The sequence below is a fragment of the Rhinatrema bivittatum genome, chromosome 4, assembly GCF_901001135.1.
Source record: "Rhinatrema bivittatum chromosome 4, aRhiBiv1.1, whole genome shotgun sequence".
In the NCBI taxonomy this organism is placed as follows: domain Eukaryota; kingdom Metazoa; phylum Chordata; class Amphibia; order Gymnophiona; family Rhinatrematidae; genus Rhinatrema; species Rhinatrema bivittatum.
The window spans coordinates 114,703,711-114,722,762 of NC_042618.1; the positions used below are offsets into that span (position 1 = coordinate 114,703,711).

Here is a 19,052-nt window from a genome sequence, read left to right on the forward strand (position 1 = left end):
GAGCAGTATCGGGACTTGCACTTAACATATTCATAAATGATCTGGAAAAGGGAATGATAAGCGAGGTGATCAGATTTGCAAATGATACAATTATTTATTTCTCAGCTTTTATAAACTGCTCACTCAATACCAAACCTGGCCGGTGCAGTTTACAACATGAAATACACAATCAATAATACAAAATACATATAATAAAAAATGACGTTAAAATAAAAACTTAGTTTTATAAGAGGAGAGGTTATTTAATTTTAACATACCATGTCTAACATCCAACCCCTTCATGATAATTTAAGAGGAGGACAACCAAAATGTCACCCTCTTCCTAAAAACTAAATAATTTAAGTCCATCCTTACATCCCCAGCAATGGCAAGTTCCAGAGCACAGGACCCATAATGGAAAAAATCCTCTTACAAAAAGTCACCTTAAAGATTTCCCGAATTGATGGAACATAAAAAGAAAGCCCCATTGGCAAATCGTAGGTTCTGAGGTACAGAGGAAGGTGACAAAAACAATAAAGGGCACGCAATGGCTCTCCTAAGATGAGAGGCTACACAGCTTGAAAAAGAGGTAGCTGAGAGGGGACATGATTGAAGTTTATAAAATCATAAGTGGGGTGGAAAGGGTAACTAAGGGATGATTATTTACCTTTTCAGATAATACTAAAGCAAAAGAAAAAACTCCATGAAACTAATAATCAACAGTTTCAAAACAGATTGTAGAAAGTACATTTTCACTCAGCGCACGATCAAGCTGTGGAATCTGTTGCCAGAAGATGTGATCAAGATTAGCACAGCGGGCTTTAAAAGAGATTTGGACAAATTCCAGGTAGACTAAAGAAAACTACTGCTATCCCTGGGAGGGAGTAACAGGAATTAGATCTACTTTATGGGATCTGCCCGGTACCTGCGACCTGGACTGGCCACTGTCGGAAACAAGATGCTGGGTCAGTGCAGCTTGGTCTATCCCAGCATGGCAATTCTTATGTTCTTACTTACTTAAGCCATTAAGTATTAGTTACACAAGGTCCAGGCACATGGAACTTCTAAAAATCCATGTTCATTACAATCATTTAACCAATCTCACTGGCCATTAACCCCAAACTAATCGCAAGCTGTTCTGCAAAGCCTTTCACAGCAAATCCTTTTCCATAAGAAAAACAGACCTGCAGAAAATCATGTTCAACTGCAGGATCTGAAATATCCTTCCGTATTTACTTGCCAGGGGATAACATGAGTCGGTAGCTAGTGCATTCATTTCCTGAAGCATGCACATCCCCACCCCTCCCTCAGGCAGCCCTTTCTCTCTCTCCCTCCTCCCCCAGATGCAATCCTTGATCTCCTCTCTTCCCCACCTCCCTAACTCTTGCTCCTCCTTTCACCCCAGCTGCTACAGTCCTCCATCTGCCCTCTCAGGCCCCAGTAAACGCTAAGAACATGGCTTCAGCCTCCTCCTCCTCTTGCCGAGACCTGAGATGCAGTCACCTCCTCCCCCTGCTGCTGGGGCCCCAGCTTGGAGAGGAAGGGGGATGTGTCAAAAGTGAAGAACAAACACTGATTTTTATTCTCGTGGTAAGGAGTCAGAATGAACATCCAGTACCTGGTGCGGGCGAACGCTGAGAAGAGCTAGAAGAGGAGGAATCCATGTTTGCTTGGGACTGCACTCACTGGGTCACGAAGATCTTCAAGCCTAACAACACAATATCACACATTAGCTGCAGTACTTATACAAATATGCTAAAGCCGTTCATAGTGCTATGCCTGCATGCAGCCTGGCTTGCATTGTACGTCTGATGAAACATAAAAATGATTAGGAAGCATCCAGCAGAGCTGCAGTGGTGTCAACAGCTGGACTCATTAAGATTGTGAGGCTGAATGTTTAGTTCAGAGGACGGGGCCCTTATGATGGAGATCTTAGGAAGAAAGGACTATGTCCTAGGAATATGGACCACACTGGGACACAATAACTTACACTTGGACTCTCTGGGGTGAATTATCAAATGAATTGCTTGTGTAAAATCAGCACACATACACGTAAGTGGCCTGTATTCACGTACATCTTATTTTATAAATTCCAAAACTTTGCACGTATTTTCAATTTAGTGTGCAAAAAAGGGGAGGTTAGTGGCATTTCAGGGACGTTCCAGGACGAATTAATAGTCACACATATAAGCAGCTATTTTATAAGAGACTTGCGTGAAAACATTTGGCAACTTATTCATGCAATTTTACACCTAATTATCTTGTGCAATTGACATCAGACTCATCTGTTGTCTGCTATTGGTTGGGTGGGAGATTTGGGTAAACTGGGTAGAATTCAGGGTGAAGAACTGGGAGAAGGACTAGGTGAACTGGTAGAGTTATCGGCAAACGGATGATTTCAGTTACACAAACACACACACACGTGCTTTAAAACATACCGACTCCCACGACCAAGTTATATTTTTTTTGTGCATAAAATATACTCCTGTATGTATATAAAATAGGTAGAAAAAGTACATGCTTTCAATGCATTGCAGGTATTCACATATAACCAAACATATGCACGATGTTGGGATAGACAAACTTGTCCGCCTATACATGATGCACACAGGTTATAAAATGCTGTGGTTATTATAGGCGGACAAGAAATGTTTTAAAATAAATAAACAAAACAAGAGGCATCTTCATTAGATAGTTATTCAAGAAAAAGGCTAATCAGAGAAAACAAGTTTACTTACCATAAATGGGGTTCTCCTTAGACAACAGGATGAGTTAGCCATGACACACAGGCGACATTATCAGACAGCGCCGAATGGATTAGTCTCTCTGAGCTCACTAAAGCTTCTGTTCCCGTGGAAATATTGCCTCATGAGTCCCTCGGTCAACTGAAGGTAGCAACTCTAGCAAGGTAGTTAACTCTGCAGGAAGACAGGCAGGTATTAAGCATGGCTAATTCATCCTGCTGTCTATGAAGAACCCTGTTTATGGTAAGCAAACTTGCTTTTTTCCATTCACAAGCAGGGCTGAAGCAGCCATAACACATGAGATGTCCCAAGTTGAGGGTTGCACTGCAGAGAATGTATTGAATATTGCACCGGCACCCCTCAAACCCCTGTAGAGAGTGACTACTGAGAGAACAGGCTGCATAAAATTGCTTGTCCAAAGTCACTGTCATTTCTTTTTATTTTTTTATTTTATATTAATTAAATTTCAAAAATCAAGTACAAGAAATAGACCATTTAACAAGAAATAGCAAAAATAAAGGAAATAAAAGCTATTACAATAAAGCAAAGTACAAAAGTCCAGCATGGGGAGTGGGGAAGGGGACGTTGCAGATCAAAGACTAGGAAACTATTTAGTAAAGGAAAAGTAAGACTATGCTATAGACCAGTAGAATAATTATACAAGAGGGCTAAACTTCAAGCACAGAAGGCTCAGCTGGAATAGGCCCTACATTATCACATTCCAATGCTCTAGCATTCAAAAATAAATTCAACTGGGAGGGCTAGAAGAAAAAAAAATATTTAACACTGCAATATCTAATCAAACATTTTGCAGGATATTTGAGCAAAATCAGTGCTCCCAGCTGGAGTGCTCTAAGTCTTGCTTCCTTGTGGCCGAGACATCCAGAAATATTCTTATCTGACATCCAAGGAACAGGTTCTCTCTATGCTTGAATAGGGGGCATACCATGAAGTTAGCAAGAAACACATTTAAAATAAATTGGAGAAAATTCTTTCACAATGCACAATTAAGTTCTGCAATTCAATGCCAGAGGATGTGGTTAAGGCAGTGTAACTGGGTTTAAAAAAGGATAAGTTCCTGGAGGAGACATCCAAAACTGCTATTAATCAATAGGGAATAGCCACTGCTTGTTGCCAGAATTAGTAGCATGGGATCTATTTAATGTTTGGGTACTTATCAAGTACTTGTGACTTGGACTGGCCACTGTTGGAAACAGTGAATCCTTAGTCTGACCCAGTATGACATATCTTATGTTCTTATGTAAGTTTCATAATAAATTCCTGATCAGGTTCCAAAACCAACTGAACCATCAAAATGTTGCTTTAGTCATTGAAACTTCACCAGAGGCTTCCAGAAAGTTAGTCAAATCCAAGCATACAGAAGAAACAGACTCCAAACCTTTAGTTTCATCTTTACCCTCTCCATTTTTAAGAGAAGAAAGATAAAAGGTCTTATAGATAGATGGATTTCCAACATATAGTTTATTAAATATTTCCTTGGGTGATATCAGATCAATTTTTGCTTTTTAGACTTCAGAATATTTTCAAAATTTTCATTTTTCTGATATAACTGTGAGGGAGTATACAGGAAACTCGCTCAAACCATCTTAAGGGACTGGCCACAGCTATCCAGCCCAGTCCTCCTTAAGGATCAGCCACGCAAGGGATTCTGGATGAAGGGAGGCTCCCTTCACCATACTATAAGGAACAAGGGCCCAGAAGGTTTAGACGGGACCTGGGGATCAAGCAGGACCCCAGTTTATGTGAAGACCTGCAATGTCTGTGTACTACTAATTCTGCAAGGTGAGCTGCATTTATCTGTTTTGTTTTCTTACTGTAAATATATTTGCACCTAAGGAAACAGCCAGAGTCTGCCTCCTTATTCCTCTTGACTGTTTCTTAAGTCACAACTGGCCACATTACCATAGTATTATCTTGACCAATGTTCCAAAACTTCAATTTTACCCAAATAGTTCACTAATTTTTTCTCAAACACATGTAAATATCCCATACAATTGTTAAAATCTGATGTAACTTATGACATTTGAGTAGCAAGCCCCTTTCCCAAATCTTCTATGGCCATTCAAATTGATTTAAGGGAAAAAACTTGTGGTTTTTCTAAGGAGAAAGGTACCTCACTCTCCTAAGCAGATTCCTTGATGTGAGAACTTGGAACAAATCCAGCTGCCTCCACTGAAGCATCGGCTGATGTTGACAATCCTGACAGGCTGGCACTCTTCTTCCGGGGGTCTCAGACTGCACATTGGCAAAAGCCATGACCATGACACCATCAGAGAAGGATTGCTCCTGTTCTTGGATATCCAATACTCCCATTGAGGGGCTCATCGGAATTCTTCTCAACTCCAGGTTCAAGGAGATCTCATGGGTCAGGGAAGCCATTGGGGACCTTCCTCCAAAGGACTTCTAGATGGGCCAGCACTGGAGAAATCCTGCTGGCTGCTGTTAGGGAGCACAAAGTGGTCTATCGGCCCTGAAGGAGTACTGGTAGTAGTAAGGCAGGAAAAACGTATGTTTTACCTTTATGTTTAACCATGATAAGTGTATAAGGAAACAAAAACCAGCATATAAATAAGGACCCGATCTGCCGGACACTAGAGAACATCTACCATCTTGCTCTGTCCCTCTGACTGTCTCTGTCTTTCCTAAGAGATTGTCCAGACAGTAATGGGACTTAAAGGTATGTACAGATAACTGAGCTGCAGCTTTGCAGAGGTCTTCAAAAGAAAATAGTTCCTACATGAGCAATTGAAGTAGCCGCAAAAACATGATGGCAGAAAAAGATCATATGGCCCATCCAGTCTGCCCATACGTCCAATTAATTTACCATTATAATTATCATCGCTTCTTTAGAGATCCCCTGTATTTATCACATGATTTCTTGAATTCAGATATTGGTTTTGTCTCCACCACTTCCACTGGGAGGCCGTTCCACACATCCATCACCCTCTCTATAAAGAAATATTTCTTAAGATTACTCCTGAGCCTAGCCCCTTTCAACATCATCTCATGACCCCTTGTTCTACAGCCTCCTTTCAAATGGAAAAGGCTCATCTTCAGTGCACGTTTAGATCTTTAAGTCTATCCCTATATGCTTTAGAACAAAGACCACTGACCATTTTAGTAGCCACCTTCTCGAAGCACTCCATCCCGTTTATATCCTTTTCAACATGCAGTCTCCACAATTGTACACAGTATTCCAAGGGAGGTCTCATAGGGGCAATATCACTGACCCTTTTTCTACTGACCATCCCTCTCCCTATGCAGCCAAGCATCTTTCTGGCTTCTACCATCGCATTATCTACCTGTTTGGCCACCTTAAGATCATCAGATACAACTACCCCCAGATCCCACTCTTCTTTTGTGCTTAGAAGAATTTCACTTCCAATACTATACCTTTCCCTTTGGTTTTTCCATCCTAAATATATTACTCTGCATTTTTTGGTATTAAATTTTAGCTGCCAGACATTAGACCATTCCCTGAGCTTCACTAGATCCCTCTTCATGTTTTACACTCCTTCCTAGCTGACCACCCTGTTACAGATTTTGGTATCATTGGCAAAAAGACAAACCTTTACTTTATATTGGCAAAAAGACAACCCTTCCATTATGTTGCTCACAAAAATGTTGAAAAGACTGATCCCTGAGGCACACCACTAGTAACAACCCCCTCCTCAGAGAAAACTCCATTTACCACTACCCTTTGTCAACTCCCACTCAGACAATTTCTAACCCAGTCAGTCACTCTAGGATCCATACCAAAGTCGAGCGATTTATTTATAAAAGTCTTCTGTGCAGAACTGTGTCAAAGGCCTTACTGCAATCCAAGTACAGTACGTCTAGCACTCTCTGCTGATCCAACTATCTGGTCACCCAATCAAAGAAATTGATCAGATTCATCTGACAAGATTTCCTCTGGTAAAATCATGCTGCCTCGGATCTTGGAATCCATTGGATTCCAAAAATTGCACTATCCTCTGTTTTAGCCTGTAGTTCCCAGTCTCCTCATTACTTCCACTTTTATGAACAAGAACCATATCCACCCTTTTCCAGTCCTCCGGAACTACTCCAGACCCTAAAGCAGCATTAAAAAGGTCAGCCAGCAGAGCTGCCAGGACATTTGTAATTTCCCTTAGTACCCTCAGATGTATCCCATCCAGCCCCATTGCCTTATCTGCTTTAAGTTTAGTTAACAAACAACTCTGGTAGAAACTTCTGACGAGTATGCAGCACCACCCTGTTGTAAAGAATCTATAGATACTATATTTACAAGCCTTAGCCTCTAATGCTCCCCAACTTCTTGCTAAAGTGATTGCCACTAAAAATACCACTTTCCAGATGAGGCATTTCAGTGGACCAGACTCCAAAAAGTTCAAATGGAGGTCTCATTAACTGTGCAAGAACCATATCCACCCTTTTCCAGCCCAGGTTGAGACCCCAGGACACAGCAGGCTTCAGGACTGTTTTTTGTTATGCCACAACCCCTTCATGAATTTGGAAACCAGAGGATGAATGGAGATTTTTTCCTCCACATGTGGGTAGTATGCCAATATGGCCTTCAAATGCACTTCCCAGACATGCAAAGTCCTGATGAAGACAGAGAAAACAGGTATCGAGAAGATCCTTAGGGTGGCAATCAGATGGGTGAAGGGATGCCGATCGACACCTATAAAATATATTTTCCACTTAAAAGCATGCAACTTCCTAGTGGATGGTTTTATGTGCCAAAATCATAATATCCTCCACTTCTTTAGGTACCCCAAGAAGAAATTAACGAGTGTTCATGCAGTCATGTTGAGATGAGGAGATTGAGATGACATAGTTGGCTCCCCTCCTGGGTGAGGAATGATGGTGAAGTTTCAAGCTGAGCTGGAGGCTGCACAAAGTTGGACGAGATGGGAATATCACACTTGCCTAGTCCCTGCTGGAGCAATTGGGATTTCTCCTCAGTCCTGAATCACCTTTTGAATTGTCCTGGAAAACAATGGTAGTGATGGAAATGAATACTGTAGATTAATATCCCAATTGAGCAAAAAAGCTTCCGAAGCGAATCTGAAATTGCTGGAAAGAATGGAGCAGCATTCCACAATCTTCCAATTACTTTCAGAAACAAAACAGGTCTATTCATGGTCATTCTCTGCAGGAAAAACAGTTCATCCATGACTCTCTGATCCAGCAGCTACTCGTGGGGTTGGAAGATCCAATTGAGACAATCTTCCTACATGCTGATATATTCCTGGAAGGTAAGCTCCATGCCTGAATGTCCACACCTAAATCTTCTGGGCTTCTTGACAGAGAAGCTATGAGTCCATCCCACATTCTTTGTTCACAGAGAATATTGCTATTTGATTGTCAATCTAAATTGGAACTCTTTTTCCTTATAGTAAGTGAATGCTTAGAGACTGCAATGGATTGCTCACTCCTTCATGTCTGATATTGGTGTTCCAACTGTATTCCCAGTGATAACAAGCATTCACTAGACGCAATGACTAGATGCAATTTTTGACCGTCATAATAGGCACCATCGTATAGTACTTTTGACTTTAATACTCTGCCTTGTGTATAATCATAGGTCAGTCAAAACTATTTTTTAACTTTTTTTTTATGTTGCTATAAGTAAAAATCCTCCACCATTAAAATATCAGTATCCTGACTTAATCATTCCGTTTGTGTACATACACATAATTTTGATTTATCTTTAGTTTGTAGAAGTCAATTTCTTGCCCATATGTTTTCAGGTCACATTACCAATGCCCGACACGGGGCCGTGTTTCGGACAGCGAAGTCCTTTGTCAAGGGCTCAACTCTGCATCAAAAAACACACCATATTAAAGATACCTTATAATTGAAAATTTGCAACTCCTTATAACAAATAGTCTTTAGTGAGCAACCGTAGTACTACTTACAATCAGGGCAGTGTTTCTTAGCGTTTCACTTCCGGTCTTTCCCGGATCTCAATTATATCCAAAAAAAAAAAGATACCTATGTCATTTATCACATGGCCCAACAGTATTCCTCTTTAGTATAAAGAATTCCAATCTATAGCACTGTTTAAACCCAATGGGGCTACAGAATTCATCCGAAAAATCCATTGTTGCTCTCTTACATTTAATAAATTGTTAGGATCTCCGCCTCGTGGATTCATAGGAACTTGTTCCATTATACGCCACTGTAGATCTTGAAATCCATGTTTCTTCTCTAGACAATGCGTAACCATTGGTGCTAACAATTTTCCTGTAGAGATGCAACTCCGATGTTCTGTCAATCTTGTTCTAGCCAGCTCCCAATGGGCTGATTCTAGTGGTAAGAAATACACAGATTGTTCTTCCAAACGGGTAATCTATTTAACAGTCTGCCCTTGCAATCTATATTATATTGGTCGCACAAAACGTACCATTCAAACAAGAATGGGAAGCCCAGGAGAATGCTCCTGCATAGGATATAGAACTGTCCCAGGAATGTTGATACTATGAGAGTGTGATGGCTGTAGAGTTCCTCCTTTATGACTGGCAGCCAAGGAGGTAAATTCTTGATCACCCCATCATGTGATTCCTGGCCCTATACTGGTGAAGAGACATCCTCTTCAGAAACCAGTATGGGATCATCACTTTCCAAGCTCCACAGAGGAGCTCCTGCCTGGACCATCTGGGCCTGCACCGTTGTGGAAATCAATGGATCTTGTAATATATTCCCCACTGGTCTGTGCTCCATCTTCTGCTCCAGCATCGATTGCACCAGGCCTTTCTGCATTGACTGCACCTTATCACCAAGTATCAATGGTCCTGAATACCCCAGGTCCCTGTGTGTCGATGGTAGTGATGATCTGTGCGTCACCTGCTTCCATGGCACTGACCCCACTGGGACCTTATGCTTTGATGGCACCAGCTGTGCTGCTGACTGCACTAGGCTCTTTCACTTCACTGAAGAGACAAAAACCTTGTCTCTAGCTGATGAGTCAGGGTCCTGCGCCTATGGCATCAAGGAACCTCACACCTGCTTATTGACCGAAGTCCTTAAATGGTCAATATTTCTTTGACACAACGAAAAAAAGAGCTCGAATTGATTTCCACCTGAGCAAATATATTCATCCAAAAAGGAAATCAAAAAGACTCGCTTTTCACGATAAGCCACCCACAACTTGAAAAATGAAAATTAATTTTCAATTATAGTTATATTCTTTATGCCGCATCAGCAAGCCTGACATAATACCTCACTGGCCGTCCGGCCTCAATTTGAACAACCAGTGAGGTACATTGTCAGGCTCGCTGATAAATTAATTTTCATTTTTCAAGTTGTGAGTGGCTTGTCGTGAAAAGCGAGTCTTTTTGATTTCCTTTTTGGATCAATATTTCTTTGACCCACTTGAGACCCAGGCTGCACCACGAGTGAGGGAAGCCCTAGTAGAGGAGCCCTTGTTTGACTCACTACCCACAGATAAGGAACTCTGTCGGGTCCAGAGCTGTTATCTTGTATGCCTGGATCTTCTGATTCCTGGGGGAACACGTGGCTACCTTTGTAACAGTTGGCAGAGTCATGGTAGGGCTGCAGATACTTATAAGAAAAGTTGCAGCCATTGGTGAGAGATATCTTTCGCCCATAGACTCAATCCTTGAAGCCAACGATGACTAGCATTTTAGGTCCGAGGAATTTTCTTCTTTTTTTTGTTAAAACTAAAGAGTGCTGTTTAGGGGCTGCCAAGGCAGCAAGGCAGAAAAAAACACTGAAGAAAGAAAGCCTGAGCTGCCCAGAAGAAAATGCCAGGGCTATAGCACAGAGAAAAAATGACAGAGGGGCTCATGAAACAGCGTTTCCATGGGAACTCCCACATATGTTCAGTACAGTGTTGCTAATTTAGCAATTTGTCATTAGTTTTGGAGGCTTTTTCAACTTGATATAGATTTAAGAAATATAAATATGACAGGGAGCTAGTTTAACTTTTTTTTTTTTTTAAGTTGTCAGGAGATCTGATGACTTTCTCACATTTCTATAATCTCCATGGGATTCTGTACTGACCAAGTAGACTGGAAGCAGAAAAGATTTTTTGAAACTAGTGCCTTGCCCTTTTGAACCTCCTGAAGACTTCCATTTGTAACCACTAATCCCATGGGGGAAGAGCCCAAAGGTCAGCAGACTTTGTGGAACATAGCCAATGGGAAAGCTTTGGGGAGGGAGACCTGGAAGCCAAACCGTAGTAAAAGGAAGGGAGGGTGCTAGTGTGCCTCCCCTGTCTTAAGCTTCGGTGCGCTATTGTCGCCAGTTAGTGCCCTGGAGAGGGAATGGCAGCAAATGTAAGAACTTTACATGATGCTCCAATGCTATTGGTTAGTCAGAGGTGTCGCTCAGAGAGAAAGCGTAAGTCCCAGGGCAAGAGCGTCTCAGAGTAAGACTGTATGTGTCTTAAAGTGTGCTTGTCTCAGAGTGTGTATCAGAGAGAGAAAGTGTATTTTGTAAGTGTGTCTGCCTGAGACAGACCCTCTCCCTGCCCGATTGCAAAAAATTCCCAGCCATGCTGGTGCGAGATCATACATAGTTCTAGCTACTTTTTATCCAATCTGGAGTATTTTCACAGTAGATCTAGCATCTTTCTTCAGGTAGGAGTTTGCAACACTGATTCAGCAGTGCAAAAACTAGACAGAGCTCAGACAACGGTCCATTCGGTACCGTCGGATGAAGTTACCCACGTGTTCTAGGTGATTCAACCCTGCGGGTCGACGAAGAACTAAGATACTAAAAGTATTTGCAGTCGTATTAATATTGTATATTAGTTAAATTATTAAAATTCAGGGGGGAAAAAAAGTTTGAGCCTGTAGCTATTTTTAATTACCTTCTAGAAGGAGAGCGCGGCTCCTTTAAAGATAGGGCAGCAGGGCCCAGCATCGACCGGCGGAAGCTGGACCGTGCTGGGGGCCCTGGTGTCTACTGCAGTACCGGGAGAAGCGAGCCTCGTTGGCGGTTGCCATATACAAGGCACGTCGGGCTGCCAGAGTCCGATCGGGTGACTACGACTGTGAAAAGCATGTTACGGCGCCTGACAGCGGGAGGCGGAAGTCGGTCCGCAATAGGGGCGGGACCCTGGCATAGGCGAGAGATAGGACGGGGTGGCGGCGTCCGCTTGCAGGTTCGAAGGCGTGAGAAAGAGACGGGAGCAGCAATGAGATGCGGTACCGGGTGGTAGCGAAGAAAGCAAGCGGCAAGAAACAGACCGTTGGGACGTGATGTCGGATGCGTGCCGTGGTTAGGTCGAGGGTCTGTACGGACAGATGTACCCTGTGCACCAGGGATGCAAATGAAACAGGCCTCTCGGCCACAGCGGATTTCCCCAACAGAACGGCCATATTTGTAGTCCTTGGAGGACTACAAAAGGATAATGGACCACGACTCTCCGGAGTATGAGATTCACATGGGATGAGGAAGGTGTAGACTAGATAGTTCACTAGATAGATAGTTATTCACTAGATAACTTCACAGTATAATGTATATAATGTAAATAAGGTAATCCTTACAGTTCTACTCTCTTATTCTTATCTCTCCTCCAAGTTTAAGACCCTTGTTGTAATGTAACTTTTTGATCTCCTTGCACTTGTTTATGTTCTGTTCTTTGTTCTCACCCCTTGTTACATGTAAACCGGCATGATGTGGTTTCTAACCATGAATGCCGGTATAGAAAAAACGCAAATAAATAAATAAATAAATAGTGAGCTTTAGAAAAGCCCTTTTCAACCATACATAGTGTTAACTGGAATGTCTGGTTTGTAAGGCGGAATGCTAGTTTTCAAAGTCTAGAATTGATATGAGAAGTTTGGGAGCGACTGGTGTGCACGGTCTGGTCTCCTTGGACAATAGTATGGGCCTGAAATTCAAAACCATAGCTGGTTCTTTGCCTCCTTTGGGGTGGAAGGAAGAAAGAAATACCACATGCTCTCCTCACTCGCTTTCTTCTCTCTCCTGCTCTCCAGCATTCTACTGCCTCTCCTTCGGTTTTTCTCCGCGCCCTCTGATCTATTCTCATAGACCACTCCCCCACTCGGATCAGCTCACAATTTATAGTCCCTCCAGTCCCCTTGCTCACACCCCACAGAACCTTTGATCCCCTATCTCCCTCTTTCCCCCTCTCTGCCACACAACCCACAGCCTCTCTGATCCCTTTCAGGCCGATACAGTAAAGCGCGGCCACCCTGCTTCTAACCCGCTTCTAACTCAGAATTTGGCTGCGTAAGTCCAACCCGCGATTCACTATCCCTTTTAACTCATCCTTACCGCTTCTTTAAATCAACCGGTAACCCTTTCCGCCTGCAGCATGTATATGAGATGTAAACGCTCCGATTAGCTATTCCCTCCCATACAGTAATGTGCACCCCGATTATCTCCTTTTTAACCTGTAGTTTTGCCGCGCTTTTAACCTGCTAACTTACCGCCTACCCTTACTCCTGCGTTAGTGTGGAGCGTCAGGTCAGAGAGACGAAATTTCATGGGCAAACGACCCCCTCATCCCCCAGGACCCTTACCCTGGCGTTAGTGTGGTGTGACAGCAATAGGCAGGCTCCGGTCAAAATCCCCCCTTCCGAAGCAAGGCGCAGGGCGAAAATCGGCTCGACATGTCATTAAAACAAAAGTAAATAAAGTGTAATAAAAGTAAACTTCATGTGAATTTTCTTTGAACAGTCCTCTCTCCTCTCCTCCCGAGGCGTGCACTGCGGCTCCCCTGCCTCTCGGGGGCAGCCAGCAGTGAAAGCGGCTTCCAGCAGCCCCCGCCGGCGAAGGTGGATGAATGGACGCCCGTACGCCTGGATGAATGCACGCCCACCGGCGAAGGTGAGTGAATGAATGCCCGCCCGTATGTGGTGGGAGCCGGCGGGCGTGCATTCATTCACTCACCTTCGTGCATGCATTCATCCAGGCGGAGGGAGCCGGCGGCAAAAGCAGCTTCCAGCAGCCCCCGCCGGCGGTGAATGAATGCACGCCTGTGCGTGCAATTTGGGAGCTCAAGGCGTGACGTCACGACGTTTGACGTCACGGCGTGTGACGGCGTTTGCTAATGCACTGCCTTGAGTGCCCAAATTGCACACACAGGCGTGCATTCATTCACCTTTGCCGGCGGGGGCAGGGGAGCCAAAGCGGCTTCCAGCAGCCCCCGCCGGCGAAGGTGAATGAATGCAATTTGGGCGCTCAAGGCAGTGCATTAGCGAACGCCGATGCCAAACGTCGTGACGTCACGCCTTGAGCGACCAAATTGCACGCACAGGCGCACATTCATTCACCTTCGCTGGCAGGGGGCTGCTGGAAGCCGCTTTCGCGCTGGCTCCCCCCGGGAGGTAGGGGAGCCGCAGTACGCGCCTCGGGAGGAGGAGAGAGAGAGAGGATTGTTCAAAGAAAATTCACATGCAGTAAGTTTACTTTTATTACACTTTATTCACTTTTGTTAATTTTCGCCCTGCCTTGCTTCGGGAGGGGGGGAGAGAGGACTTGCAATCCCCCCTGGTACCTGTCATTTCAAACGTCATTTGAAATGACAGGTACCAGTGCACCCAGGATACTGTATAGGCGCTGTATAGCGCTCTATACAGTAAAATGGATTGCGCGGGCCTAACGCTTCACGGACGCTTCTCGGACGCGGCTTGCATTTGCATGCTATTTCAATACAGTATCGAGCAGTAGGTGATCCGAACTGTGCGTGTGGCAAATGCGGGTGCGCCCGGCCGTAACGCACCTCTTCCTACCGCTCCTTACTGTATCGGCCTGTTTATTCACTCTTTTGCCCTCCCACATCCCATCATTCACTCTCTTTCCCTTTCCTCTGATCTCTTCACTCCCTCCCCTCACACACACATCCCCTCATTCACTCTCTGCCATTTCACCCTCACCAGTGTGGTCACTAATAGCAGAGGTGGCAGGGCCTGGGATGAAGCCAACACACCCAGGAGTGGCAGAAGCAGTGGGGCTGATAGCGTCTTTTTTTACCTTGGCTATTGTTCCTCACAGCCTACAAAATTGTGCTGGGAAATTGCACAAAAATCAAAGTGATGTGGCTGCACTAGTCTCATGGTAAGCTTCCTCCAATGGTGGGGGTGGTGGACATAAATAATCCATGCAACTACTGGCTCAGTTTTCTTCCCACAGGGGAGCCAGACTTGCTATACGCTAATACCTCTACTCTGCTTTCTCAGTTCTCAAGAAAAATGTTGTAAGACTTCGGTTATGCTCTGATCGAGCAGGCTGCATGCGACTGAGCTGCTGCTGGGACAGCTGAACCGTGTGATTTTTGACCACAAAAAATGAGATGTCTAAGCCTAAGGAGTCTAGCCAAAGCTCTATACCAGGTTTTTGGCTGAGCGGAGTGTAAAGATGAGAGAGGCTGTTAAAGAAATCAGGCTGTGATAGTGGTGGGATCGGAAAACATAGCCGACAGCCACTCTTCTGAGGAAGAACAAGAGGAGTTTGAGAACTCGGGTGGTAAGGATCATGTTTCGCAACTGCTTGAGTCCTTTGCGATTAAGGTGATAGCCCGGTTGGATAGTCGGATGGGGATTGTCGTAGAGAAGATCACACGGTTAGTAGAGTCTGTTAAGGAGAATTCAGTGCATCTCGATGAAGTGGAAACGCAAGTCTCTGATGTGGAAGGTTCTCTCACTTCAATGTGGGCCGAATTGGAAAAGCTGGATTGGGCTCATACTGCAGCTTTATCTAAGATAGATGATCTTGAGAATCGTTCCCATTGCAACAATCTTTGCGTTATTGGCTTGCTGGAAATGGTGGAGGGCAGCAACCCGGTGGAATTTGAGGCAGAATGGCTCCTGATGCTGCTGGGGCTTGATTGTACGAATAGCCACCTAAAAGTAGCCCGGGCCTTCGGAGCTCTAGCCCCTGCCTCTGCACGTGGCAGCAGGCTGCATGCTGTCATTGTACGCTTGCACACTTTTCAGAACAAGCAACGTGTTGTGAATGCAGCGTGATAAGTTGGTTCCTTGAAACGTGGGGGCGCTAACATTATGATTTTTATAAGATTATTCTCTTGAAGTGCTGTGGCAGACTTTCAGAAAAGTGAAAAGGGAATTGCAGCGTATGGGAGCGAAGTACGCAATGTTGATTCCGGTCAGGCTGCGTATTATGTCGGCTAATAAAACCAGAATTTGTACCACAGTGCAAGAAGTGGACAGCTTCTTGGAGGATTGCGAGAAAAGACTTGTAGAGTGAGTTGACGTGCTGCTAGTGATGTTCTGTGGTCCCATATGTCCCAGCGGGGAACAGCAAAGCTGTGGGGTTTCTTTGCTGCTGGAGTTTCCTGATTTGAGGGCTGTTGTTAGAAAAGAGGTCCCCTTGCCACAGACTTTCTTAAAGGACAATTTTCTTTTGTTTGGCCATTTTTGTTACTTTTTGTTATTTCTTATTTGGTTCCTTGTAGAGAATCCGAAGCATTGGACAACATCCTGGTGGCTTTCTCTGTTCTTTTTTTAATCTCTGCTGGCAGGAACTGTGTGGAAATGTTAATGCATGGAACTATACTCTGGCTTTTGTGCTCGCTGCGAGCAGTGCTGAGGTTGTAGATGTGTTCTTCTGACACTTTGGGCTGGATTTTAAAAGCCCTGTGCGCGTAAATCCGACCGGATTTACACGCGCAGGGCACTTGCGCGCCTATTTTGCATAGGCCACCGGCGCGCGCAAGTCCCGGGGCTTTGTAAAAGGGGTGGGGAGGGGGCGTGTCAGGGGTGGGACCGGGGGTGTGGCGCCGGCCCGGGGGCGTATCTTATAAAATCCAGCGTACTTTTGTTCGCGCCTGGTGCGCGAACAAAAGTACGCGCTCGTGCAAATTTATAAAATCTACCCCTTTGTGTTTTATCCTTGTTTTTTTCATACAAGACAGTGTTTGATGGCCTTTTATTGCCTCAAGAGGATGTGTAGTTCTTCAATCTTCTTTGGTATGGGAGCACAAGTAGTTGAGGTATATTTTTATGATTTTTCTTTTTTTTTGTTGGCTTGGAGTTCTCTTTGCCTCCTTTATTTGCATGGTCTGATGTTTTACTTAGTGGGTGGTAGCATGGGATATATGGTCTTCTTGCTTTCATCGTGCAGTGCTATACACAGGAGAGGTGTTCTGATGTGGAGACTTTATTTTATTTTTCAGTGCAGGTATTACGGAAGAAGCAGAGGCATTTTTTTTGCCTCTCTGGTTGCTTCTAGTGATTTACCTGTGACTGTGGATGGATATTCAGGGAGGGGTTTCTCCCTTGTCATTTTAAACCTGGCCTTTTTACGTTCCTTTGTTTGTTTGTTTTTTTTAATCTATTTTTGCTTTGTTGAGTTTTCAGGTCCTTGGAAGTGGCTCCCTGTTGTTCACTTTACAATTTGTCTATTTCTGTGTATTGGATTGGGGGGGGGGGCTGGGTGGTTTGGAAGGAGGAAGGATGTGGGTGGAATCGGATGTCAGGGTGGCTGCCGGTTGCTGGGTCCCAAGTTTTCTCTCACCCGGGGGCAATTAGGCCTGATATGATGAGCTGGGGTTTGGAGGTGAGGGAAAGGGGCGAGGTGGAGTTTACAGTTTCTACTGGGAATTTTGGGGTTGGAAAAATGGGTTTGTATGTTAGAGGTTGGTTGGAAGGGGCGGTTTGTATGGGGCTACAAGGCATACTGGGATGAAGCTAGAGTTTGTTTTGGAATGAAAAATGTTTCATTCTTTTGCTCAGCAGATAGACCTAGCTGGAATAACTTCAGACACCTTTACTTTATTGATGGGCAGCTGTGGGGTTTTTTTGTAAAGACACTTTGACGCCTGTCTTTCCATTATGTTTGCAGAAGAGGGAAATGACAGGTTCTATTAAGTGTGTCTTGTTTAACGTCCAATTAAGGACTTGGCGAGAGAGGTAATGGTGGTGGGGCCGCTTGGCAATAGTGATCATAATATGATCAAATTTGAATGAATGACTGGAAGAGGAACAGTGTGCAAATCCACGGCTCTCGTGCTAAGCTTTCAAAAGGGAAACTTTGATAAAATGAGAAAAATTGTTAGAAAAAAACTGAAAGGAGCAGCTACAAAAGTAAAAAGTGTGCAAGAGGCGTGGTCATTGTTAAAAAATACCATTCTAGAAGCACAGTCCAGATGTATTCCACACATTAAGAAAGGTGGAAAGAAGGCAAAACTATTACCGGCATGGTTAAAAGGGAAGGTGAAAGAAGCTATTTTAGCCAAAAGATCTTCATTCAAAAATTGGAAGAAGGATCCAACAGAAGAAAATAGGATAATGCATAAACATTGGCAAGTTAAATGTAAGACATTGATAAGACAGGCTAAGAGAGAATTTGAAAAGAAGTTGGCTGTAGAGGCAAAAACTCTCAGTAAAAACATTTTTAAATATATCCGAAGCAGAAAGCCTGTGAGGGAGTCAGTTGGACCGTTAGATGATCGAGGGGTTAAAGCGGCACTTAGAGAAGATAAGGCCATCGCGGAAAGATTAAATGACTTCTTTGCTTCGGTGTTTACTGAAGAGGATGTTGAGGAGGTACCCGTACTGGAGAAGGTTTTCATGGGCAATGATTTTGATGGACTGAATCAAATCACGGTGAACCTAGAAGATGTGGTAGACCTGATTGACAAACTGAAGAGTAGTAAATCACCTGGACCGGATGGTATACACCCCAGAGTTCTGAAGGAACTAAAAAATGAAATTTCAGACCTATTAGTAAAAATTTGTAACCTATCATTAATAATCCATTGTACCTGAAGACTGGAGGATAGCTAATGTAACCCTATTATTTAAAAAGGGCTCCAGGGGAGATCCGGGAAACTACAAACCGGTTAGTCTGACTTCAGTGCCAGGAAAAATAGTGGAAAGTGTTCTAAACATCAAAATCACAGAACATATAGAAAGACATGGTTTAATGGAACAAAGTCAGCATGGCTTTACCCAAGGCAAATCTTGCCTCACAAATCTGCTTCACTTTTTTGAAGGAGTTAATAAGCATGTGGATAAAGGTGAACCGGTAGATATAGTATACTTGGATTTTCAGAAGGCATTTGACAAAGTTCCTCATGAGAGGCTTCTAGGAAAAGTAAAACGTCATGGGATAGGTGGCGATGTCCTTTCGTGGATTGCAAACTGACTAAAAGACAGGAAACAGAGAGTAGGATTAAATGGACAATTTTCTCAGTGGAAGGGAGTGGGCAGTGGAGTGCCTCAGGGATCTGTATTGGAACCCTTACTTTTCAATATATTTATAAATGATCTGGAAAGAAATACGACGAGTGAGATAATCAAATTTGCAGATGATACAAAATTGTTCAGAGTAGTTAAATCATAAACAGATTGTGATAAATTGCAG

General features: G+C 43.8%; 1 protein-coding gene across 4 annotated transcripts in view; it reads right to left on the minus strand.

Moving 5' to 3' along the window:
* Positions 1-12,024, minus strand: part of DCAF4 (DDB1 and CUL4 associated factor 4) — a 61,277-nt gene extending 49,253 nt beyond the window's left edge. Inside the window, exons 1-3 of one of the 4 annotated variants that reach the window (XM_029598726.1) lie at positions 11,566-11,922; positions 2,718-2,897; positions 1,598-1,687 (exon numbers count right to left, since the gene is read on the minus strand). In XM_029598726.1, coding sequence (XP_029454586.1) covers positions 1,598-1,643 — 46 coding nt within the window. In that variant the 5' untranslated portion in view covers positions 1,644-1,687; positions 2,718-2,897; positions 11,566-11,922. Of the gene's footprint in view, positions 1-1,597; positions 1,688-2,717; positions 2,898-11,565; positions 11,923-11,944 lie in introns of those variants that run through there. The other 3 variants (XM_029598723.1, XM_029598725.1, XM_029598724.1) reach the window with 3 other exon arrangements.
* Positions 12,025-19,052: the final 7,028 nt, after the last annotated feature.